The sequence below is a fragment of the Rhineura floridana genome, chromosome 6, assembly GCF_030035675.1.
Source record: "Rhineura floridana isolate rRhiFlo1 chromosome 6, rRhiFlo1.hap2, whole genome shotgun sequence".
Lineage (NCBI taxonomy): Eukaryota > Metazoa > Chordata > Lepidosauria > Squamata > Rhineuridae > Rhineura > Rhineura floridana.
Window position 1 is genome coordinate 3,420,490 of NC_084485.1, and position 26,188 is coordinate 3,446,677.

At 45.0% G+C, this 26,188-nt stretch overlaps 1 protein-coding gene across 1 annotated transcript; it reads right to left on the reverse strand.

Moving 5' to 3' along the window:
- Positions 1–1,574: 1,574 nt before the first annotated feature.
- On the reverse strand, positions 1,575–26,039 carry LOC133386486 (BPI fold-containing family B member 4-like). The gene is made up of 16 exons (XM_061630143.1): positions 25,925–26,039; positions 23,746–23,919; positions 23,301–23,592; positions 22,710–22,814; positions 21,176–21,319; positions 19,429–19,489; positions 15,942–16,002; positions 15,057–15,148; positions 13,182–13,394; positions 12,110–12,163; positions 10,211–10,381; positions 9,216–9,283; positions 6,378–6,420; positions 5,137–5,200; positions 2,917–2,993; positions 1,575–1,874 (listed from the first exon to the last, which is right to left on the reverse strand). Exons 1-16 carry the CDS (start codon positions 26,037–26,039, stop codon positions 1,851–1,853), a joined length of 1,758 nt encoding a protein of 585 aa, XP_061486127.1. The 3' UTR covers positions 1,575–1,850.
- Positions 26,040–26,188: the final 149 nt, after the last annotated feature.

The following is a 26,188-nucleotide window of genomic DNA, read 5'->3' on the forward strand; positions in this document are numbered from 1 at the left end:
CGTTCTCTCACAGGTAAGACTAGTGAGTTCTCAAGCTGTGGAATGAGGTAGTTGTCTAGTTTAGGAACTTGACTGCTTGTGACTTTGGCCTGGCCCTAGTTAAATCACCCCACTTATTTGGATTGTTGGGAAGTGCTGGCTGAGTGAACCTAATTCTCAGATGTGGGGTTCTGTGGACTTCAGTGGAGTTTTGCACTGGAGCTATAGCAGCATCAGATGAGATCTCGCTCACCCGCCTTCGCCCCTTTCTGGTTCCGGGCTGCTGTGCTGGAAGATGAAGGGTGTATGATGCATCTCTTTTATGGCATTTCCCTTTCCCATGCACGTGGGCCTTGCATTTGTTGCATACTGCATCAGGTGGTATGGGGTGGGCCAGGGAAGCTCAGTGCCTTGTGGAAGGTATGCAATTCTAGTTGGCTCAAATGTGTTTCTGGAGTGGAGAGGGGGAAGGAAGGTTTTTGGGGAACACCAGAAGAAAACCGAAACGTAAAAGAGCAGACATTTTGCATTGCCTAGTAAGAACATCAGAAGAGCCTGCTGGATCAGTCCAATGGCCCATCTAGTCCAGCATCCTCTTCCCTCAGTGGCCAACCAGATGCCTCTTCTGGGAAGCCCGCAAGCAGGACTTGAGCACAACAGCACAGTCCTCACCTGTGACTCCAGGCAGTGGTGCTGGAACATGGCCATTGTGGCTAGTAGCCATTGATAGCCTCCTACTCCATGCCTTTGTCTAACCTTGTGTTGCATAAAGTTGATTTCTTCCACACTTCTGCTTCCTCCTATGACATCATCTGAGTCATGGAAGCATTCACTGACGCCAAGAAACCTGTGAAATAAGTCTTCCAACGCTTGGGCTGTGATTTTGTAAACTGCATCCCCCCCATGACCTCCAAGGGCTCAAAAGGTGCCCATTGCCTCAAACATGAGGCAACACAGTGGGTCATTCTGGCCTCCACTGTGGTTGAGACCCCCACCATTCTGCCAGCCCTCCCTGCCACCCTTCCCCCTTTTTCCTTCTTCCACTGTTTGGGGAAGTTGAGAGGGCTGGTGGAGAACTGTCTTAAAGCGACCATATTTTTCTGTGCATTTCCCAAGGAACCTCAGAAATGCCAATATGCAATCATGTGTCAAGTGGGGGGGGAGACCTCACCTCTGCTGCTCCTCAAGACAAGCCTGATTCCACCCCCTAATGGATATTCTACCAAATAGCTGCATTTCTCCAAAACTCTCCAAACTTTGAGAAATGTTCCAACGTCACTAAAATACAGGTTTTAGAAGAACAAGGGACTGCAGAGTTGCCATTCTGCTTTCTTGTTGGCTCCATTGTCAAATCATCAGGCGTTCCAAAAGACAGGCAAAGGCAGAGCATTGTGTGCGTTTGATTTGTATCTCCACCCCTGGGCTCTGTTAGGTCCTTCAGTCAGCCTGCCTACTTGCCTGCTCAGCAGACATAATTAATTTATTCCCCTCCTTTCATTACTGCCAGATTTTTATTTTTATTTTGCAGCTGAATCTAAAGAGAGCGAAGTCACTCCAAATGCAGTGGAAAGCAGAAACTTTTATTAAAAGAATGCAAGAAATGTAATATTTGTATGCGTGTGTTTGTGTGTCCACATTTGTGTGTGCATCTTCTTGAAAGCTGAAGGGAAGCTTACGGAACACAGACAATGCCATGGTCTAATAAACTCTTGTTTGAATCCACCTGGGCTTGAAATCAGGTTTGTGTTTTCCTGGACACTGAGAGGCCTGATTCAAACGCATTCACTGTGGAGAAACCTGCCTGGAAACAGCTAGTCTCCTCCCTGACTAGCTTTGCGCTCCACTGTGCACCTTGTCCTCTCCTCATTGACTCACGCAGACAACACAAGGAGATCCTGAGAAAAAAGGGAAAACCAAGAGTGTTTCATGCAAAACCTTCCATTCTTATTTCTGCCATCCACCAGCTTTTGCCTGGCTTCTTGTCAGATCAAAGGGGGCCCATCTAGTCCAGCATCCTGTTCTGACAGTGGCCAACCAGATGCCCACAAGGGAAGCTCATAAGCAGGACTTGAGTGCAAGAGCAGCACGCTCCCCTCCTGCGGTTTCCAGCAACTGATATTCAGAGGCTGCCATCACGGCTAATAGACATTGATAGCCTGTTCCTCCATGAACTTTTTCCACGTCTGCTGGATCTTCATCAAGCTATCCACTATGACCCCAAGGCCTCATCCCTGGTCAGTCACTGCCAGTTCAGGATCCATGAGTGAACAAATGAAATTAGGACTTAACTTTTTTTGCCCCAGTGTGCATCTTTTCACACTTGCTTACATTGAATTGCATTTGCCGTTTGACTGCCCCTTCGCCCAGTTTGAAGAGATCCTCTGGAGGTCCTCACAAACCATTTTTGTTTCAGCCTCTCTGAAGAGTTTGATTGTTTTCCTGCTCAAAAGCACTCAAGGCAATGCACTGTCAGAAAACCATTGCCAATCTGTCCCCCATCTTTTAGAAGCAGCTTCAACTGGAAGTCAAGCATTTGGTGTTGACGACATCATGCTGTGGAATACCCTCCAAGAAAAGATTTGGCAGGCATCCTAGCTATTGGCCTCTGGAAGACTTTTTTTAATGTCAACAGGCCTATTTAGTTGTTTTTATGGTACGTTATGCATTTTGCACTTGTAACATTTGTTGTACAGTGCCCTGATCTTTCATATGAGGGGAGGTTTATAATCAGATGCCAGTTTGAATCAAACTGTCATCCAAAACTGCTCTGATTTTAACAACAGATTTCACTGCACTGCACTGATTTTTCTTTCTTTCATAGGACAACACCAGGCACTTTCCACTAGTAAACACATTTAAAAAGTCTTCCAGTGGCAAATGTTCCAGTGGGAAGCATCTATGAATACCACCATGTATGTTCGTTGTTGGTGCACTTACTTCAATGACATCAACATCAGCATTATTGAAGTCTATATTCAGCAGCTTGGGGAGAGGGACCCCTCCACCTAACACACCTGCAGTTGGAAAGAAGACCGGATTAGTTTTCTAGTCTGAAGGGGAAACTGGATTGGGGGGGGGTCAGGAATTGTTCCATATTGTGTATTTTGTACTTGTTTCATGAATGTAATTTCATTATTGATTTTATGCTTTTTAAAAAATATATCATTCATTTCGGGAGTATAATTTTTTTCTGCAAATAAAAACAAATCATCTCTTGTTCTGGCATCTGCCAACACATTTTGCCTACAGCAAAATTTGGAGGCACTTTTGATGGTTCCTGGTGGGGGGAAAGCAACAAGGGATTTCAAGGGAAGCACAATGAGTTTTGGAAAGATCATCAGGCCAGCACATTTTGTAACACAAGTCCCTTCCTCTGGAATGATCTGAAGCTCTCGAATTCTGTCAAAGAGCCACAGTGTAGAATAAAGCCCAGCCATTTTTGTAGTGTTCATGGAAATAAATGGCTTTCTGCTTCATTTTGGAAAATGAAGATGTTTTGCTTGCTAAGAAATGCTTTTTTAGGAACACAAGGCCTAGCTGGAGGACATAGCTTGGCTATCAGTTTATTATGCTTAAGATGCATAGACTGAAGGTCAAGGATAGAGGAACTAGGAGTAGAAACCGGGAAGTTGACCATGAGAGAACAGATGTCTGCAAAAGGCCAAGAGAGGAAAGTACCCAAATATAACTTTGTTTTTGATTAGCAATATCCTTTGATGCTGTATTGCTTTAATGATAATGTTTATGACATAACAGCTTGATTATGTATGAGATGCGTACCAGCCTATAAAAGTAATAACTGGCAGCTTAATCGGGAGAGCTCACTTGATTGTGTTCTCTCCCCTTGCAAAGGTTCAATAAAGGCAAGTTTCTGAGAACTTGGTCTCGTCTCCAATTCCTAACCAGCATTACAGGGAATTGGGGCCTGTATTGGTAGACCTCAAACCAGAAGGTCTGGCCCTTTTGTAACAACAGTGGCTCACATAAATGTTTCTACCTCTCTGGTGTCAGGGGGGCAGCAATATTTGTGCCAGCTACTTAAGACATTCAACAGAATTAGAAAGTTTAAAATTGCTCCTGAAGAAGAAACTTGATTCAAAATGCATTGAGGTATAATACATCTTCTCAGCTGGCACTTTCAAGACAAAGTTTCTTCATTTTGCATTCTTTCTGTGCCTTCTTCCTGGATTTTTTTTTCAAATTATACCAACATTTCTTGGGCCAGGATGGGGAGTGTTAGGAGGTGGACCTTTGCACAATTGCACATGATTTTTCCCTGTTGTTGTTTCCTGCCAAAAGGCTGCTCAGTTTGCTAATGCATATGTTTCCAATCTGAGCCATGCAGTCTTTCCTTGTTCTATGAAACAATCTGGATTTCCCAACATCTTGTGCAACAAACCTAGAGAGGTAGTGGGCTCTCCGACACTGGAGGCATTCAAGAGGCAGCTGGACAGCCATCTGTCGGGAATGCTTTGATTTGGATTCCTGCATTGAGCAGGGGGTTGGACTTGATGGCCTTATAGGCCCCTTCCAACTCTTTTGTTCTATGATTCTATGAAACCACCTATCTATCAGTGGAGGCTGGTGGTTCCGATGTCAGTGGGGAAGTGAATCTGCTGCAGGTTTTAGTCCAAACTTTCAAGAAGCTGTCCAAGGCGATGAAAGCACCTTGAAGAAAGAGGGGGGAAATCCCAAAATGCTGAGAAAAAAATATTACTTAGGAAAGCTCTTTCCTCCCCTCTTTCTTTGTGGTTCTTTGGATGCTGACCATTTTTTGTTTCCTGATGAAAGCACATTGGACAGCTCCTTGAAAGTTCAGAGCAAAACCTGGAGTGGATTCATTGCCCAATGACATTGGAGCCACCAACCTCCACTGCCGTCTATTAATTTCATTTCCCGGATGTGTGGCTCTGCTGTTCCATGATTCTATGATTCTTCTCCATAGCTACAAAGAAGCAGTGAAAAATATCCCTGCCACATTCATTCAAATTCACTTCTCTGGGCAGAGATGTCACCATCACTGCTACAGTCTTTACTGCAACTGTCACATAGGTTGACACTGAATTAGTGCGGCACTGAATTTTCATGTGGTTTGATTTGTGGCATGAAAGAATGTTGTCAGGTTCTTAGACAGTAGTGTCTGTAAAATGTACTTACTGTTCATTGCTGGAAGGAATGCGATGTCAAAAATCTTGCTGACCAGTACTTCCATGAGTGAGACCTGCATCAAGCAAATAAAGTGATTTAATAGGGCTGTCCCATCCAAGATCAATAAATAACCAAGGGGGCAACCATGGGGTTCTTCCAGATTTAACTACGTCTTCACTCTAAAGCTGACATCTCTAAGTCACTCTGCTCAGCAGACCCCTTTGACTCTGAATTACTGCACTTGGACTCCAGGAATTATAGTTTGTTGAAAACTACACCTAGAATCCAGATAAGTTTTTTTATCTTCCTTAGCCTTGGAGACAGGAATTCTAAGACTGCTCCTAAATCTTCCTCTGTGCTTGCAAGAGGTTGTCAGATCTTTGAGGAATGAGTTAAGGCATTCTTCACCACCTTAGTGTCCTCTAGCTGTTTTGGATTGCATCAGCCCTTGATGACTATGCTGGCTGGGGCTGAAGGAAGCTGTTGTCCAAAACATCTAGAGGGCACCAGGTTGGTGAAGGATGACTTAAGGAAAGCCACTGCAGACAACAAATTCATTGTTAGATAAGCGCATGAAATAGGAAAAAGTCAAGTGGCTTCCCACATTACATTTGCAGGTATATCCCTGCACCTAAACATGTAATGTTTAAATGCTGCAAGCACATATTTGGAAACACATGTATGCCAGTATCGTGCACATATAGCCCTGCGAGACTGAAGACTGGCTGCCATTCCTTGTTGAGGGAATAGTTGGTGAGAAATTGGTCTTTTTATCTATGGAAGATGTGGGTAAGCCATGAGAGATTTGCCTCTTCCTGGCTTCCCTACCTCCTGCTTCCATGAGGAAAGGTCCAGGAGGATATAGGCTTGTGGCCTGGGATGACTTGGAAGGGAGACCTTTCACCTTTTATGCAGACTCCCCCTTTCCCTCACCCCAGTGCTGAACCAAGATATACTCTGGAATGTCCTTCCCTCGGTCATACGGGAAACATCTTTCACCAGTTGCCTTCGACATCTTATACAGACGTATCCTTGTGCCCATGATTTCCCTGACTCATAAAATTGGAACTTCTTATTATTACTAAATCCCCTTTTAAATCTGTTTTATAATGCCGGTTTACTGAGGTTTTTTATGTTGTACCTCTGTTTTTATGATACAATTTTTATGCTGTATTTTTATATGCTGCTTAGAGACTTTTAAACATTAAACAGTTTAGAAATGGATTCCAATCAATAAAATATATTCTTACATCAAATTTCCCAATGGATGAAGAAGCCACTGAGACATGGGTCCTGCAGAAACAAAGAGGACAATCAATGGAGAATCAAAGCACTTGTAAATCAGCAGATCGCTATCAGTGTCCTCGGCTGGTTCCAGTGAGGGGTGACCCACACACAAAATTACTAGGAGTTGTGGGCTTTGAACAATGAACTGTGAAAGTCAGATACAAAAGGCCTTCCTCACCTTTCCCCTCTTTTAAGGAGGATGCACAGCTGGTGAAGGAAGGAGAGGAGAGGTCTACAAGTAAATACTAAAAAAGGAACCCAGGATGTCAAACAACAAGCCACAATACAATAAAGATGTAATTTTTTTCAAAATATCTTAAAAACAGTTCCAGTATAGATGCAGACCAGGACAGATCTCTACTTACAAGGCTTGTTGGGAGTAGAAGGCCTTTAGTAGGGACCTGTCTAACATTTAAGGGTAGGGAGTTCCACAGGGTAGGTGCCGCCACACTAAAGGTCCGTTTCCTATGTTGTGTGAAACAGACTTCCTGATAAGATGGTATCTGCAGGAGGCCCTCACCTGCAGAGCGCAGTGACCGACTGGGTCTATAAGGGCTGAGACACTCTTTCAGGCATCTTGGTCTCCAAACTGTGTAGGGCTTTGTACACCAAATAATAATAACAACAACAACAGCCACCACCGCTTAATGGCAAAATAGGCTTCTAAATGGTTTGCCAGTATAAAAAACATTAAAAATAGAAACATTCATAATTAAAATACACAATACAACTCATTACACTGTTAAACATCCATCGTTAAAATATGCAATAAAACAACCCCATTAAAACAACACTTCAGTTAAAGCAGGAAACTAAAGCTGAGAGATCAAGGGAATGCCTGGGTACAAAGGTGCATTCCAGAAAAGCTGGCGGAATGCCAGTATAGATGGGGGCCTCTCTTATTTCAGCAGGGAGCACATTCCACAACACTGGTCAGGTACAGTAAGTATGGATAACTCAGTTGCTTCTTGTCAGCTCCTTTGTTAACTGACTTGGGGGCAATAGTCCTTTCCCTGTTTTCTGTCTTTTAATTCCTCAGACTGAAATACCAAACCTTAGTCAAGCAGGACCATTTGTTTTGCTTTTTATGGATGCCAGTTGCTACAATTAGTTGAAAATCTGTTCCACTGAAATTAGTGGGAATTCTATGTAAATACGATAAAGAGGACCCAGAGGTAGAGTGGCCAAGTAGCCTAATTTTGTCAGAAACATCCAACTTTTCCACCCCAAAGTTTTCCCCAACATAACCCCATTAGCCAAAAGACGGGCAGTTGGTAGACTCACATGTTGGTAGACTCCATTTATGAAAAGGAGTAGTGGTATGTATGGTATTTTGAAAGAAAATACCAATATTTTGGAAGGATATACTGATAAATGAAAGGAAAAATCAATATTTTGAAAGGAAATATTTATATTTTGAGAGGGAAGTGGCTTTGCTGCATCCTACTCCTTTGCTGCAGAGACCAGCTGTTTTCCTTTTAGAAAGGAGAAGATAAAAGCAGTTTTCAGTGCCCCCCCTCCCCCTCAGCAAGCCTAGAGTCTTTGACATGTAAGAGACTCTCTAGGGCTAGGCTTGCCTTTTAATACCTATTATAGGCTTGCTTCCTCCTGCTTGGAGCTTGGATTATTGGAATGGAGGGAAGAGAGAACTGTACTGCTATGCTGTGAGTAAAATCAATAAGAGAACAATATCTTTGAAGTGATATTCAATGGGGGGAAATCCAGTGTTGGGGGAAAGCCGTTGAAGTTTAGAGCAAACAGGATTGTTCCACAAGGATGGAGAATATGTGGGCCAGTGCTAAATCTGAATTCAGCTGAATTCTTGCCTGCTTTTATGTCAGGCTGGAAGGAGGGGGAGGGTTCTGTTATTTATTTATTATTTAATTTGTGTCCCACCCTTCCTCCCAGCAGGAGCCCAGGGCAGCAAACAAAGCGCTAAAAACACTTTAAAACATCATAGAAACAGATCTTAAAATACATTAAAATAAAACAGCTTTAAAAACATTTTTAAAAACCCACAACTTTAAAAAAAGGGTTAAAAACATTGTTAAAATACATATTAAGCAATTCTAACACAGACACAGACTGGGATAGGTCTCAACCTAAAAGGCTTGTTGAAAGAGGAAAGTCTTCAAAAGGCGCCGAAAAGATAGCAGAGATGGCACCTGCCTAATATTCAAAGGGAGGGAATTCCACAGGGTAGGTGCTGCGACACTAAATGTGTTAGTGGGAAATAGGTGCTTGCCCTCCACCTCCTCTTCTTCATCAACAGTCATTATTGTTTTCTTTTTTGGACTTGCCTTTCCATGCATATCTGACCAGCTGTACAGGGGTGAATACTTCTGCAATCCTCCCTATTTTAAAGTCTACTGTGTTGCTGATGCTGCCCAATTCGGCTTAACTGGGCTGGCTTTAAAATGGCTGCAGGGAGCAACATATGAGACACGGGCACATGGCATGAAATCACCATCATGAGGATACAATGCAGTCTACATTGCCACATGATAGCGGTTAACAAATACTGATAGAGCCATCCTTTGGAAACAAAGGGGACTCCACTATAGACTGCAACATTTCACCAGCTGACCCTCCTTAACTTTGTTGAGTTTCTTGTATCTTGGGGTGTGTGTAGATTGATTGATCTTTTTTTAAGGTGATGTTAAGTGGCCTTGTGCGTTTCTGTTGTAATGAAACAATGGGACAGCATTTTCAAAATAAATAAATAACCAGCCAGCCCTGCTGATTTCCCCTTGGTGATGTATAAACCAAAAGATGGGACATTTCAGAGACGCCATACTTACTTATCAAGACTAACACTAATTTTCAGTTTGTTGTCTGCAACAGAAAACTGGGCCAGTAAAGAAGCTTCCTATAATGTGAAATTGGGAAATGGTTAATTTCTTAAGCAAGCTATTCCTGAATCCCTCTCGAAGCCTTAGTAAAGTCTGAAACCACCATCCACCATTACTCTTGGACTCTAGAGCCACTCCCTGACTTGACTTGCCCAACTAATGTACAGTGCAAGGGCACTTTGGCATCGGCTATGCCACTTCTTCAATCTGTCCATACCATATTACTCGAATTAAATAAATACTTAGTAGCCATAATTCTAACGTTACTAGCACAGCTTGATTTCTCAGCTGGAGTCTAAAACACAGAGCTTTTATCCCATATAGATTTAGTTGGTACTTCAGAAGTCCAATTCCTGGATTTTATCTTGACCACATGAATGTTTGGGCTCTGCACGTAGGATGGTTTGTGCATAGACCCTGCACAGATGGCGGCCACGGGGCCAGCAAATCAGCTCCACAAAAAGGGCATGATAGGATCTCTGAAGTATCATCCAACCCAACTGGGGCTGCCTTTGCTTAGGAGTGGGAGATAGGAAGGACCACGGTGATATAGTCCACGTGGTGTAGCTGTGGTGGCTGATGCCAAACAGGACTGGTCAGGTGGAAGGCAGGGAGACCAAGCCAGAGCCAATGAGGGCAGAGCCAGCTAATTCTACTTTTTCCCATCTTCCTCCCTGCACAGTTCTACAAGGGCAATGCTGAGGAGGACGAAACGGACAGCCAGCACCACCCCCTGGACTGGTTTGTGAGCAGAAAGGCAGGCAGGTGGGGGCTGGGTGAAGATGCACTGAGTCTGGTGAGGAAGTGCCCCATCCATGCACCCAATGGTCCAGTTTCTGCTTCTTTACAGACAGGAAGTGTATTCCAGAGAGAAGGAAAGAGATTAAGAGGGACACATGGAAAGGAGGGATTCTGTTATTTCATAGCTGTTTCTCAATACTCACAATGTTTAGGAAACAGAGAGATTGATGAGCATCATTTTGCTTGGTTGCCAATATTTCCGCGCTAGCTTTAAGTTGAATCAGGCCCTTGTCTTTCTGTAGCTTCACCTTTGGAACTTCAGGAACCGACACCCTCAGGAGGAGAGGCCGCGGCTCTGGGAACATCCGGAACACCTGTGGATCGCCCAGAGGAAAGATATGGACCAGCCTTCACCAACCTGCATTGGTAGCCTGAAGACCCGATTACTGTAATGTGTTTTATGCAGGGCTGCCTTTGTGTCTGGTCCGGAAGATGCAGCTAATGCAGAATGCAACAGCCACACTCCTCAGAGAAATGGGCTACTGGCAGCTTGTTACTCCACTGCTGAGGGGGGTGCACCAGTTGCCCATCCACTACCAGGCCAGGTTCAAAGTTCTTGTATGAATTCACAAAGCCCTAAACAATCACAGAATCATAGAGTTGTAGAGCTGGATGGGGCCTATAAGGCCATCGAGTCCAACCCCCTGCTCAATGCAGGAATCCAACTTGAAGCATACCAGACAGGTGGCTGTCCAGCTGCCTCTTGAAGGCCTCCAGTGTTGGAGAGCCCACCACCTCCCTAGGTCATGGGTTCCATGGTCGTACTGCTCTAACAGTTAGGAAGTTTTTCCTGATGTTCAGCCAAAATCTGGCTTCCTGCAACTTGAGCCTATTGTTCCATGTCCTGCACTGTGGGATGATTGAGGAGATCCCAGCCCTCCTCTGTGTGACAACCTTTCAAGTTCTTGAAGAGTGCTTTCATATCTCCCCTCAGTCTTCTCAAGACTAAACAGGCCCAGTTCTTTCAGTCTCTCCTCATAGGGCTTTGTTTCCAGTCCCCTGATCGTCCGTGTTGCCCTCCTCTGAATCTGTTCCAGTTTGTCTCCATCCTTCTTAGAGTGTGGTGTCCAGAAATGGATGCAGTACTCGAGATGAGTCCCAACCAATGCTGAATTGGGCTTAAAGTACCTTAAGGACCACCTGACTCCCTATGTTCCATCTCCATCACTTAGATCTTCTGATGGGACACTTTTGGTGGTTCCCCACATCCCTGAGGTTCTGCTGGCCTTTACCAGAGGCCAAGCCTTTCATGTGGCTGGCCCTGTCCTGTGGAACTGCTTGCCAATAGAGGTTCATCAGGAGTCAACCCTGCTTGATTTTAGACATCTTCTAAAAACTGTTATTCAGACAAGCCTTTCAAGTCTGAGAATCCTTGCCAACTATCTCTTACTGATGTGGCTGATATTTTTATTGTAATACTGTATTTTTAATCTGTATATCACCTTGTGAATTTACATGAAAGTACAGTTTCTAAATATTTTAAATAAATGAATGAATAAATAAATAAAATAAAACTAGTGCCCTCCAGATATTTTGGACTACAACTCCCATCAACCAGCAGAGTGTGTATACCTGAAAACAGTGAATATAAGCATGAGGCTGAATTGGAAGAATTTATGTGGGGGTGAAGAGCTCATGGATGCGTTTGCTTGCTTGCTTTGCAAATATTATATCATGGGGATTTTGGTGATGTTGCCTTACTGAACTGCATAGTTATTTTTGAAATGCCCCCTTTGTTTAAATTCACTTTCTATTCTTGTGGTTACAGTTACGAGTTATGTTTATGCAGGGACCAGGATACGAATAGCCTTGGTTTTTTAACCTTTATTTTTTTAAAAAACTGGGTGCCCATGGAATTATTACAACATTCATTTGACAACTTTCCCCACCTTAGGCTGCCTGGATTTGCAAGTTCAGTTGCTACAGTGAAAGTGAGCTGGAGTACAATGAGCATTCCCCCCTGCAGCGGTTGTTGTGCACCAATGACAAACTGAGTCATGCAAATCACTGATTCAGATGCAGCATAAAGCGAGTGGACTCACCTCAGGAATTAAAGCCCCAAGAGTTGATGTCGTCAAAGGAGGAAGTTCAGAGAACTGGTTAAAAGGGGGAGGGGAGAGAGAGAGAGAGAAATGTGCAAAAGATATGTATGAATATTATAGCTGTTTGTTACTTATTCCTCAACCACATGGGGCTTAATCTGAGCAAGGGCTTATCAAGATTTAGCCCCTGAAACTTGTTTTCAGTGACGGGGCTGAGCCTTGGAACCCGAATAAGACAGTGCTGTTGACCTGGGAAAGAGTGCTAGGAATGGACAATGCTGTCCATTTTGGTTTCTATTTTTTTCTTTTTTCCCAATCTTAAATTCAGTTCCCCATATTTCTGCCGGAGTACACTTTAAAAAAAAGTCCTCACAAAAATCCATAAGCATTTAGTGTGCATTTTTCTTAATATACACATTTTTATAAGCAATTTTGCCCAATATACACATTTTTGCAAAACAGTTTTCCCTAACGTAACGCATTTGGGTATGTTATTTTCACTAATGTACACATTTGTATGCATGTTCCCCTAACATGCATTTGTACACATATTTTGTGCTTGGGGAACTCAGCACAAAATCTAGAGAAGGGCAAATTTTAAGAGGATCACTGAGTTTTGGTTTGCATATTGTTTGGGGAAGTGCTAGCTAAATAGGTTCAAATAAGAACTGAAATGAATTTCCGTACCATCCCAATCAAGTGCTATTCATTTCAACAACATACCCAAAGTCAGACCCTTTGGATTAGACAAGAGTCAGGGCTTTTTTTGTGACAGTACTCATTGGAACAATGTACTGGCACCGCTTTTTTTGCTGCCCACGGCAGTCATTTCGTGCTGGCACCCATAGCACTTTTATCAAGGTATGAGTACTGGCACCACATTTTTTTTACCAAAAAAAGCACTGGACACAGTCGTCTCCCACTCAGAAGGTAGTCAGGCTGCCAGGTGTGAATTTGGAAACCAAGGATATAGTTGTGTGAACTTCCCCATGTGCCTCCAACCTCCCACCCTACTTTGGAGGCTACCATGGTGTCAAGAGATTCTCCATACAGAATCCACTTCCAAACTCACCATCCCGTCTGAGATGTCAATGTCCAGAGACCCTTCTTTTTGCAGGACTGCCACGACAGAGCTGAGGAAGTTCACCGAGAGTCCCAGCTGAGAGCTGGTTGTATCAGGCATCGGAGGCATTGTGGGCATGGGCACCCTTGGTGGCAAGGGATGATCTTCTGGCTTGCCCAGAGGGTAGGCAAGGAGGGGGCCGGCCACCATCCCAACTATAGTCTAGAAGGAAGAGACAGGACAATTTCAACTTCCAAGGAATACTAGGCAGGGAGGAGCTTCCATTTTGCTGTCTGTGGTGTGATGAAATCATAGTTATGAGGACGGACTTGAAGGTAATCTAATAAAGACTGCAGGGATCGTCAGTCTCATAATTGTGAAAATATAAGGTGGGCCTCCCAAAGTGGAATTCACAAGCCAGGCCCATCTGCACAGTCAACCCAGGTTTTTGTCTGGAGTGGCAATATTTCTAGGGCTGCCAATAAAGTCTTGAATTATTTGAGAGGGGCATTCCATTGTCCTGCACTAAAGCACAAGGCAGTCACTAGTCCCCCCACCCAGCCTCAGTATCCAGAGACATTCTCTGTGATCAGGCAATGTGACAAAGAGAGGTGTCAAAAATGTCCAGAGCCAGCCTTGAAGGGGACCTGATGTTGGAAGAGCGAATCATGAGCTGCCCCCAGTCAAGGTGCAGAACTGTTTATCCTACCCCTTTCCAATTTATTCTATTTATTTATTTAACAAAATGTGCGTACTGCTTGAACTTAAAGAGAACATCTAAGTGGTTTACAAAAAATAAAGCAAACTGAAATTGTCAATAAAAGACACTAAAGCAGTTTTCCTAGACAAAATGACTCTTGATTGTGACTCATGGATCCCTTCCATGCATCAACAATGCACATCAAACTACCCCAAATCAGAGCTTGGAAAAGTTACTTTTTTAAACTACAACTCCCATCAGCCCAGTCCAGTGGCCATGCTGGCTGGGGCTGATGGGAGTTGTAGTTCAAAAAAGTAACTTTTCCAAGCTCTGCCCCAAATAGCCTTTATGCTGCCCTGATTCGGGAGAGCCTTTTGGAGCACTTCGCACCCTTTTTGACTTTTTATCATCTAATACACTTTGGCATCACCTGCAAATCTAGTATGACAGTTTTTTAAAAAATCATCTCCCTGGCTCTGAGCTGTGTAAACTGAAAGAAAGACCTGTTGGTCTCATCTTCCACCAGCATTCTGCACTTCTCTTTCTCCAAGAGCTCCCAGTGCATGCACATTACCTGCCTGTCTTTCCATTGGCTGATCTAGGTCAGTAATTCCCCCACTTTTTTTCCCCACAGACCATTGAAAATTGCTGAGGGTCTTGCAGAAATAATGGGGGGGGTTGCTTGTCGCAGTTGCAGTGCACAGTGCTAGATGCTATGTGACTTTTAATTGTATTTTTGTTGATTTTATAGCTTCCACAGAATTCAAACTGTGATACAATAAAATACAATATATGAGAAATAAAAGAAAAAATATGAAAACAATTAAAAATCAATATGGATGTTTAATGTGATGAATATGCCATCTCCCATCTTCAACCAAAAATCCACAGATGCACCACAAAGCACCTGAATGAAGCTTGCAGACCACGGACGGTCCATAGGCCACAGGTTGGGAGCCTCTGATCTAGGAAACTAATGTTACAAAAAACTCGCTCCTCTCCGTTTAACAACCTCCCTACAGGCAGAGAGCTAGAAGAGCTAGATTTGGTTTCAAGGGCCACTCCCACAGCCACTGTGGGGGTAGGCTCAGACCTACAGAGAAGCAAAACCAACTTCGCTTTCTCCTTGCTGGTGGAGACAGAAGGGATTCAGAGCAAATCCATCCCTGCAAACGCAGACTTACATTTAAATCAACTTCCAGAAAATGTCCCGTGACTATTGGAAGGCTGGAGACTGTGTACTGGACACTTCCCAGTACACCCAGAGGGACCAGAGCTGTATGGGAAGAGAAAGGTGAGGGAAAGGACTTAGGGGTTCTCATGCTTCTGTTCGTTGCTAACTCCCCAGACTCCCACAATCAGGACACGGATTTTGGGAGATGTCAAAAGCAGCAGAGAGCTGGACATAGACCCATCTGATCTTTGGAGGACCCACTTTTCTGGGGAGTTCTCCTGCGTAGGCCCCAGACCTGGGAACTGGAACCTCATCAGAATGTCAGCTCTTCCTTCCAAAATCACGATTAACCTCCAGAAGGCAAGAATTCAGGCCAAGTAAATTCTGTGTCTTCCAAAAGTTCTCAGAGTTCTGGAACTACCTCACTCAAAATAGGTTGGTTGTAATTCAGTCCTCAAACATTATTTTACTCTCTATGTTGTTGTTATTGTTAATTATTATTATTATTAATTAGCAGCACCAGCTTCCACCTGTGAGCGACGGAGAAAAGATGTTTGGTTAGTCCATTTGCAGAGAGTTAGGTCTCTTTCGGGGATGGAAGGTACAACGATATCCTCAATAATAATTGGCAGAAAACTTTCAAAGGTCGAAAACCATTAACTTTCCCCTCATTCCTTCACCCAACACACCATAATTCCCATTTTACAGACAGGCTGAGATACTGGGACCACCTGATACCTCCATCATGGAATCAGGACTCTCATCCCAGGATCACGCAACCATAAACAGGTTTTCCTAAGGTGGCCCTTTTAGAGCTACTTAAAGCTCCTTCATGTAAGGAAACAGGCAAGAGATTTCAAAGCACGAAAGGACAGAAGCAGCAACACAAACTTACTGTTCACAAGTCCCAGTTGTTCATTGACCAGACCCAGGGTAATATCCAGGACAGGACACAGCTGGAAAATTAAACATTCTAGTTAGACCTTTGTAGCAAAATGCCAGGAATCAAAATTGCACAACAAGCAAAGCAATTGTGCTAATGGTTATTCTTGTTCCCTCCTTGCCTTTCAAGTTTCCTGTTTCATGGGGGAAGGCATGGTCTCCAAACCAGGAACTCCATTCAGTTACTAAGGGCATAATCCACAGGACGCAGCAGCTTAAAAAATTAATGCAGTTTTGCACTGCATTAATAGAAATGCATAATGTTCTGCATTACCAGCAGTAATAAGCAGTGGAGCCTAATGGCTCCAATGTCAGTGGGGCAGTGAATCCCCACTGTACCATGCTTCAGCACTTTGGACAGCTCCTTGAAAGCTCAGACTAAATGCAGGAGTGGATTCCATTGCCCCACTGACATTGGAGCCCTCAGTCTCCACTGGTAATGTCCTATTCAGTTCATTCCGGGCCAAATTCAAAGTGTTGGTATTAACCTATAAAGCCTTATACGGCACGGGACCTCAATATCTGTCGGAACGCCTCTCCCGCTATGAACCGGCTCGTACACTACGGTCTGCTACGAAGGCCCTCCTCCGGGTCCCGACTCATAGGGAGGCCCGGAGGGCGGTGACAAGATCAAGGGCCTTCTCAGTGGTGGCCCCCGAACTATGGAATAGTCTCCCCGAGGAGGTTCGCCTGGCGCCGACACTATCATCCTTTCGGTGCCAGGTTAAAACCTTTCTCTACTCCGAGGCATTTTAATTTTTTGTTAATGATTGTAATGTTTGTAAATTGATTTTAGCCTTTGCTGTTTTTAGATTGTGAAATTTAATTTTAGATTGTGATGTTTTTGTATTATATTGTATTTTATTGTATCTATGTTCACCGCCCAGAGAGCTATTGCTAGTCGGGCGGTATATAAGTTTTAAAAATAAATAAATAAATAAATAAATTATCTCCCCACCACAAATGATTATCATTTGAGGTGGAGAGCCTACTGGCCCTGCCCTGTCCTGTATGTCCCCCTCGCCGTTTTGGTAGCTCCCCTCCCCCACAAGTTGGGGGCTGAGAACCAGTGTGGTGTCATGGTTAGCGTGCCAGACTAGGTCCTGGGAGAGCAGGGTTCAAATCCCCACTCAGCCATGAGGTTCACCAGGTGACCCTGGCGAACTCGTGCAGGACCGCATCTCTCAGCCTAATCTACTTCACAGAGCTGTTGTGAGGATAAAATGGGGAGGGGAAGAACCATGCGTGCCACCTGGAGCTCCTTGGAGGAAAAGTGGACTAGAAATTTAACAATAAAAATAAAATAAGATATGATAAAACTTCTGCAGCTGCACTCAAGTAGGCTCTCCGTGCAGTTTAGAACTCTGATCTTCCAGGTCCTAAATCATTTTCAACTCGTTTAGGATCCCTGCTACATCTGTTCAGCCCAAAACAGTGATGGAAATATGCATGAGGAGAAGCCAGGGGGCTTATCCACACTCTTTCCCAAGCATTAGGGCAACCATCCAGTCTCAGGATCTGATCTGAGAGTAAGTCAGGATGTAACAGGGAACACTGGCTTATTTATTTATTATTTATTTATAAATATATTTAGATATATGGTTAGAGTGTTGCACTATGACCTGGGAGACCAGGGTTCGAACCCCCCCACAGCCATGAAGCTCCCTGGGTGACCTTGGGCCAGTCACTGCCTCTCAGCCTCAGAGGGAGGCAATGGGAAACCATCTCTGAATACTGCTTACCATGAAAACCCTACTCATAGGGTCGCCGTAAGTCGGGATTGACTTGAAGGCAGTCCATTTCCATTATAAATATATTTGTATACTACTATTTCATTTAAAATCATCACAGTGGTTTACAAGTTTTTTAAAAAAGTACAGTAAAAGCCATTCAATACACAGTAAAACAATCAGAGCCCAACTATTGGCTTGCAGGGGCTGCTATCCCTTTGGGGGCCCTGGGCACATTTGCAAACCAGAGATACTCTCATGGGCACCACACTCACTCACTCACTCTCACACACACACAAACACCACAACAATCAGGTACACACTGCAGCCTGTTCTATTGGCTACAATATAATGTTTTTTCAAGCCTAATTTCAGCAGAGGATGAGGGAGGGGACTCTGAGGGTACCTATGCCCCCATGGGCTCCACACTGGTGGCCCCTGGCTTTAATACAAGCCAGAAATGAAGTGTTGAGGGGTGGAGGGAGGGAGGAAAATGATGCTTTATGAAGCTGGGAAAGGAGTGCACACTAGCCCAGTATAAAAACAAGTGAAGCAATTTTATCTCAAAACCAGAAGCTAGATATAGATCCCTGAATGGAGAAAACTCGCTAATGGGAAAACAGTTGGACCCCTTCAATATCTGATTGGTTAAACAGAGTGTAGAATATACGGTAAAACTAAGACAGAGCACATTTTCCTTAGGAGAACTAAAACACAACCAGACATTTGGCAATATTAGCTTTGTAGGAGGAAATTAATGGTAAAGATTACACGCCACTCAATGCAATGGGTTGTAGTCAACTAACTTTTACTCAGAGTAGACCCACTGAAATGAATGGACCTAAGTTCGTTATGGTCATTAATTTCAGTGGATCTACTCTGAGTAAACATTAGTTGACTACAACCCAACATACAGATTCTCGTTTGTATTTGGTGTAGGAAGTTGGACAATGTACAGTGCCTGCATGACATCATGATACATACTATACTAAATCTATAAGTGAAATGGACTGCCTTCAAGTCGATCCCGACTTATGGCGACCCTACAAATAGGGTTTTCGTGGTAAGAGGTATTCAGAGGAGGTTTAGCATTGCCTCCCTCTGAGGCTGAGAGGCAGTGACTGGCCCACGGTCACCCAGTCAGCTTCATGGCTGTGTGGGGATTCGAACCCTGGTCTCCCAGGTCCTAGTCCAACACCTTAACCACTACACCACACTGGCTCTCCATACTAAACATATACATATATAATAAACAGGTGTTTAAAAAATGTAAGACTTAAGAAGACTTTATAGACCATAGAAAAAGAGAGAAAGGAAAAGGTGGCAGAGCATGCTATACGTTTGTGAGGGTCTTTATTGGAGGAAGGACCGTGTCTTCTTGATGTGTACCATGAGGCAGACCCTGTTGCCCTTTTGGCTATGCAAGACTTGGCTGATTTATTTATTCATTTATTGCATTTGTATTCCGTCCCATAGCCGAAGCTCTCTGGCCGGTTTACAACAATTAAAAACATTAAAAACAAATATACAAATTTAAAAACACATATTGAAAAGTCAATTAAAACCCATGCTAAAATGCCTGGGAGAAGAGGAAAGGCTTGACCTGGCGCCGAGAAGACAATAGTGTTGGCGTCAGGCACGCCTTATCAGAAAGATCATTCCATAATTTGGGGGCCACCACTGAGAAGGCCCTCTGATCACAACACTTACCAGATCTGGAAGGAGCTTGTTAAGGACACGTGCTAATAAACTATCCACAATTGGGAGCAGGCTGGAGGGAAACGGAAAGGAAAACCATTACCAAAAAAGCAGTGGGGGGAGAAACTGAGTGGCTGGAAACGCTAAATGTCTCAGGGAATATCAGAAACATTTGCAAAGAGAGGGGATGATGGTGCATCTCTGTGAGTCTGCTTCTGATGTGCTTTCCGCTTTCCTGGGGGGCAAACTTCAGCACAACTGCTAATCCTGATTCAGATTGTCCAGGAGTCATCGGTTGCAGCCCCCCAAGGCTGTACCCCAGTTTTAACTAACCCAACCTAAAAATGACCTATAGATTGTCTAAATAAGCAAAGAAAATGCTTCCTGTGCTCTTGTGGTTTGAAATCTTAACAGCATGGACAAACGGAAGTTTTTCCTTCTCAGACCACCTTCAGTTCAAAAGAAAATGCTTCACCTGACATCATATCAGTGGCCCATGTTGGGGGGGGGAATCAGGATCTGACCAGATCCAGGTCCCTATCCCTTAAATAAACAATAAACAAAAAAAATGCCCTGAGAAATGGGGCAAAGCCCAGATGGCACAAAGGACTACTGGAAAGTGAATCGACCATCAAAACAGTCCTGTAGCTGGATCTGGCCAAAGGGGGCCCATCCAATCCAGAATCTTCTTCTCACTGTGTCCAACCAGAAGCTGCACTGGGAAGCCTGCAAACATGCGTCCCGCAGTTTAACTTTGGGCTGAGTGAAGACAAACTTCCTTTGGTCTGTCCTGAAGCTTCCAACATTCAGCTTCCTTGGATGGCCCCACTGGGTCCTATTATTACAAGAGAGGGAGAAACACCTCTCGGAATCCACACTAGGGTTGCCAGGTTCATGGCCTGAGACTGATCCTGTATCTTTAGGAGACAAGAAAGTCAGCCAAGTGCAGGTGTTCTTGCAACCCTACAATGGGAAAAACCACAAGGTGGAATTCTCCCTCCCCCCTGCACAACTTTTGAAGATACAGAAGACCTCTTGGAGGCTGGGCCTGGCAACCAAGAGGTCTTCTGTATCTTTAAAAGTTGTGCAGGGGGAAGGGAGAGTTCCACCTTGTGGTTTTTCCCACTGCAGGGTTGCAAGAACACCTGCACTTGGCTGACTTTCTCTTCCCCTAAAGATACAGGATCAGGATCAGGCCCTGAGCCTGGCAACCCTAATCCACACCATGCCTCATTTTATGCACCTCTGCCATGTCCTCTTGCTTCCTTGCTTTCTAAACTTAAACCCCCAAATGCTGCAACCTTTCCTCACAGGGGAGTTGCTCCAGCCTCTCGAGCATTTTGCTTGCCCTCTTCTGAACCTTTTCCACCTCTGCTGGTTTTGGAAGGCATTAACCTGTTGGCCGCTTGCTCTCTCGGACCAAATCCAGTCAGAGGAAGATGACACACTGAGCCGTCCACTACAAGGCCCTGTTTGCTGCCTGCCTCCTTCCCACCAGCCACTGCTGGGCCTTCAAAACCAGCATCTCAGTGAGCCGCCCCCAACATTTCTCCTTCCTGAAACATGGCCCATGTCAGTATCAAGCGGATAAGGGCCACAACTGGTGGTCAAAATTAAAAAGCAGAGTCCCAGTGAGTAAATTCTTTTTCATCAAAAGAAAAGATTGAGACAAAGTATGGCAAACTTTCCCAATGCCATCCAGAAAGTTCATGAGCTGGCAGAGGCTGACACCCAGTTTGGCCAGATGCATGAAGCTCACCCTCTAAGGAGTCTGATTTTAATGCCTCCGAGAAGGGTGTCACACTGATCGATCACCAGCTTAGGGTAGCTTGTGCCATCCATCGTCAGCCGGACAATTGCCGTGATGTTCACCTCCACCGCGACGTCAAGTAAACCAAGGAGGCTGCATAGGAAGGAAAAGAAAATTTCTGATCAGGTTGTTTTATGTGGTATTTCTGATAGGTTTTCGCATCCTGGTGTCCTCCAGACGTTTTTGGACTCCACTCCCATCAGCTCCAGGAATATGTGGCCATGCTGACTAGAACAGATGTCATTGAAAACATCTGGAGAGTGCCAGGTTGGGGAAGGAAGGTTGGGAGTGCCAGGTTAAATTGTTGGGGGGAGGTTCCACTTCCCCTGCCTGTTAGTGGAATGTACCAGTCCAGCCATTATCACTAGAGGGAGACCTCCACCACTAGCTGAAGCCCAAGGATTGGTGAGCCAGTCAAAGGCCTTTCTCTGTTTTGGCCCCCTCTTAGTGAAGCTCCCTGCCTCTGGAGGTCCATCAGTCACCATTTATACTCCAGTTTCATAGGGTATCAGAGACACGGTCTTCACTCAGGACTCTGGGCTTTCTTGAGGTTGTTGCCAATTAGCCTCAGGAAAATTTGATTTGTAGAACAGTCTATGGGATTGCTTTAACTTGCTAATGTTTTAAGGTTGAAGATGAATTTATGGTTACATGCTATTCTGTTATCTATTTGACAGTTTGATTTGTGAACTACTCTGGGATTTTCTAAATGGGCTTAATGAAAGAACCTACTATATAGCTTGGAAAGGTGTTTGTTCGCTATGCATTTGGACACCTCTTAAAGATACCATCACCAAATTTTGCACTGAGATCAAGGGGCAGTTTTCTGCAAATATTTGGATACAATTGGACACCATTTTGAATCAAAACTGCACTGATTTTAACCACTGATTTCAAAACTGCACTGACGTTTCGATTTCTTATAATTCCTGAGCAATCCCAGGCTGCAAGTAAAAAAAAAAATCATTGGCTAGAGTGTAAATGATCCCTCTTCTGCCTTGCAGTTCCTGTTAACATGTATATTAACCAATGAAGAGAGGAAGAGCTTGGCTTCTGGAGCAGGCCAAAGGTGCTCCTAGAGCAGTGTCCTGTTTTCTAACAATGGCCAATCAGGTGCTTGGAGCAGGGCTTGAAGGCAACACTCCTCTGCCACTGCTGCTTCCCAACAACTGCTCTATTCAGGGTCATTCTTCCTCCTAGCTTCTGAAAGCAAGCCCAGAATGTAGACCAACACTACTTGGAAGATGGAGGCTACAGAGGTACCAGCAACCCAGCACAGAACTCTCGTCAGCCTAATGAGCCGCCAATATTGTGTATCTCCTCCTTCCTGCTCTGTGTGGCTAAAAATCCCCAGCCTTTGTAACCCTGCACAATGCAAATGTCACCCTCCGCAATGAGTGATTAGAGAAGCACCTTCAACTGGAGTCAAGAAGGTGCCAGTGACATATGCATTGAGTTGGAGGTGTCAAGTTGCTGTGCTTACCTCTTCCCATCAAGTGCTACCCTTGTATATAAATTCAGATGGACTCCAATTCCAGGCAAGAGCCTCAGGCTGATCCTGGGAAGGGTCAGCTCCACAATTCTTAACCTGCAGAGAACAAGCAGGGAGTGAGGTCCATCTCTCGTGACCTACAAGAACCAAAGGCTACAAACTGGGCATGATCAAATTTAGACTGGAGATCAGAAAGAGGGTTTTAACTATGAGACATGAGAAGATAAGAAGGATGAGACCAAAAGCTTCTCTAATCTAGAGTCCTGTTTCCCACAGTGGCCAACCAGATGCTTCCAGGAAACCCGGCAACCGGCACTGAGAGACATACGTGCTGCCTCTCACCCTGGAGGCACTATACAGGTCATCGTGGCTGGTAGCCATTGACAGCCAGCCAATATCGACAATCCTGAACTAGATGGACCAGGGCTGTGCCTCAGCTTCATGTGTTCATATGTTTCTATGGAACTAATATAGTGTGAGTTCAATCCCTATAACTTTCCCAGGTGTCTTTCACATTAACAAATCTTTTTGAAGCCTGCGTTACTCACATACAGCCTGCAGTTTAATTGAGACGTTCCTTACCCTGTGAGCCCCTGGACTGTGCTGAGCAGACCACCTTCTCCGAGGATGCCAAGGATGCCGCCTCCGCCAAGCAGGCCTCCATTGCCCAGCAGGCCTCCATTGCCGAGGAGGCCACCACCACCACCAAGAATCCCTGCAGTGCCAAGCAGACCTCCGTCACCCAGCAGGCCTCCCGGACCTAGCAGGCCTCCAGCACCAGGACCTCCAGGACCTCCAGGACCACCAGGACCACCAGGACCACCAGGACCACCAGGACCACCAGGACCGACAGCAGCATTGTAGACAGCCTGCCCTCCACCATAAGCATCTCCTCTTCCTCCTCTTCCTCCTCTTCCTCCTCCACCACCACCACCCCCAAGTAAACCCCCAGTGACCCCACCCAGAAGCCCTCCACCACCACCACCAAGCAATCCTCCAGTGACCCCACCCAGAAGCCCTCCCCCACCTCCCCCAAGTAAGCCCCCAGTAAGACCTCCCAGGAGACCTCCGGCACCGCCACCACCGAGGAGGCCTCCTAGTAGACCACCATCACCGCCACCTCCTCCTCCTCCGTTACCAATTGGCAGTTCTCTCATTGCGCCTTGGAGGGCGTTGGTTTGCGCCATCGAGTTGGCGACAGCTGCGGAAGAAAGCCACAAAGAGGAAGGGAGTGAATACAGAACAGGGGAGCAAGAGGGTATCACTGCTGCATCTCTAACAGTGCTCTTTCATGGATGGGCCGGCCGGCTTCTTCCTTTGATCTCCAGGCTGGGCTATAGGGAACAAGGAGGTACATGAGCAGAGCTAGATGTTAAACGGAGCTGGAGCTGCTTCGTGCCCCTTTCCCTTCTTCCTTATAACATCTAATGCAGAGCTTGGAAAAGTTACTGTTTTGAACTACAACTCCCATCAGCCCCAGCCAGCATGGCCACTGGATTGGGCTGATGGGAGTTGTAGTTCAAAAAAGTAACTTTTCCAAGCTCTGATCTAATGTGACAGAATCTGAGAACATAAGAAAGCCCTGCTTGGTGAGACCAAAGGTCCACCTACAGTGGCCAATCAGATACCCCTAGTTGGGGAAGGGCCGTATCTCAGTGCTCAAGCACATGCTTTGTAGGCCAAAGGTCCTGAGTTCAATGGAGATAGGTAAGATAAAGGCCTTGGACCAAGGACCCTAAATTGAGTGCTTCTAGGCCAGTACTGCCTTTTTGGTCAGGAACTACATTCCAGGGTTTTACACAGCCAAGTCTTCCCCAGACTTTCTCCTTGCTAAAGGCTCCATGGCAAACAGAAAGATAGTTGGTGCAGCTATTTAAGAAATGCATATTCAGCAATAGGAGGTGCTTTCCCTAGTGAATTTCTGCCAGCGTGCAGCTATTAGGGACAGTGGAGACATGACAGAGAAGATTACTACCACTAGTACTACTACTACTATTATTATTTCAATTCACATCTCCACTTTCTACAATTACAACCACCAGTAGGGTTGCCAGGTTCATGGCCTGAGACTGATCCTGTATCTTTAAGAGAAGAGAAAGTCAGCCAAGTGCAGGTGTTCTTGCAACTCTGTAATGGGAAAAACCACAAGGTGGAATTCTCCCTTCCCCCTGCACAACTTTGAAAGATACAGAAGACCTCTTGGAGGCTGGGCCTGGCAACCAAAAGGTCTTCTGTATCTTGTGCAGGGGGAAGGGAGAATTCCACCTTGTGGTTTTTCCCATTACAGTGTTGCAACAACACCTGCACTTGGCTGACTTTCTCTTCTCCTAAAGATACAGGATCAGTCTCAGGCCCTAAGCCTGGCAACCATAACCACCAGGAGGGTTGATCTTCCCTTGATCTCCAGGCTGGGCTACAGGGAAGAAGGAGGTGCTCTTTCAGGTATTTGGGACCCAAGTCATTTAGGGCTTTGTTTAAACACTCACATTAGCACCTTGAATTAAGTTTGGAAGCTAACAAGCAGCCAAAGCAGGTGCTTCAGAACAGGTGTTATCTGCAGACTTGCACCTGTCCCCACCAGCATTCTGGGTGCTCCATTCTGCAGCACTTGCAGAGTCCAAACCATTTTCAAGGGGAGCCCCACATAGAGCACATTGCAGTAATCTGATCCAGAGGTTACCAGAGCGTGGAGTACAGTGGCCAAATTGTCTCTATCCAAAAGAGGCTGCAGCTGGAGATGGGCACTTCTAGCCACTGAGGCCACCTCCAGTGATAATGTTGGATCCAAGAGTACCCCCAAGCTACGCACCTGCCCCTTCTGGGGGAGCATAGCACAGCTTGAGAACTTAGAACGTATCGCCTCTCCATTTTCTCTGGATTCAGTTTTAATTTTTTAGCCGACATCCAGCCCATTACCTCCCTCCTTGTAGGGCTCGACAGCATGTCGACCTAGAAGTTGCACAGAGCAGGTGGCCCTGCTTGAAGTTACTACAAAGCTTACCTGAAGTGAAATTTTAAAGGTAACCTTGGAAATTCTTGCTCAGGTAAGAATTAAGAGAGTTTTAATAAGACCAACACTTTTTCTCAGGATGTTATTATTATTATTATTATGATGATGATGCACATCCATAGTGCTTTAGGTTGGGAGTTTAACTGGCTGAACTTGGTCTGGGTTGTCCCTTCGGATCCTTGATGCTTCAGCTTACCATTATGCAAGACACCCTTATTGACCCGGATGATGGCATCTGTCGGGAGGAGGTGCTGGCTTTGTGACAGGGCCAGCAAAGCACAGACGATGGCGGTGCACCAGACGGCTAGCATCTCGGGGATGGGGCCACGCCTGTTCAGATTGAACATAATCTTTACTAGCAATAGACTTTCCCCAGATGAAAGGCAAGGGGGTTGGCAGTGTCAATGGCAGCAATTTTTCAACCACCACAAAAATGATTGATAATGATAAAATTAGAGCT

What these genes read in the sequence shown, in the direction of transcription:
- LOC133386486 (XM_061630143.1), bottom strand. Translation starts at nt 26,039, where the DNA reads ATGCTAGCCGTCTGGTGCACCGCCATCGTCTGTGCTTTGCTGGCCCTG. An exon ending in TGGGGGCTTACTTGGGGGAG is followed by an intron (nt 23,593 to 23,745) that starts GTGGGGGAGGGC and finishes CTTATGGTGGAG; the next exon opens with GGCAGGCTGTCTACAATGCT. An exon ending in CTGATGTTGATGTCATTGAA is followed by an intron (nt 1,875 to 2,916) that starts GTAAGTGCACCA and finishes CTTTTTTCTCAG; the next exon opens with GATCTCCTTGTGTTGTCTGC.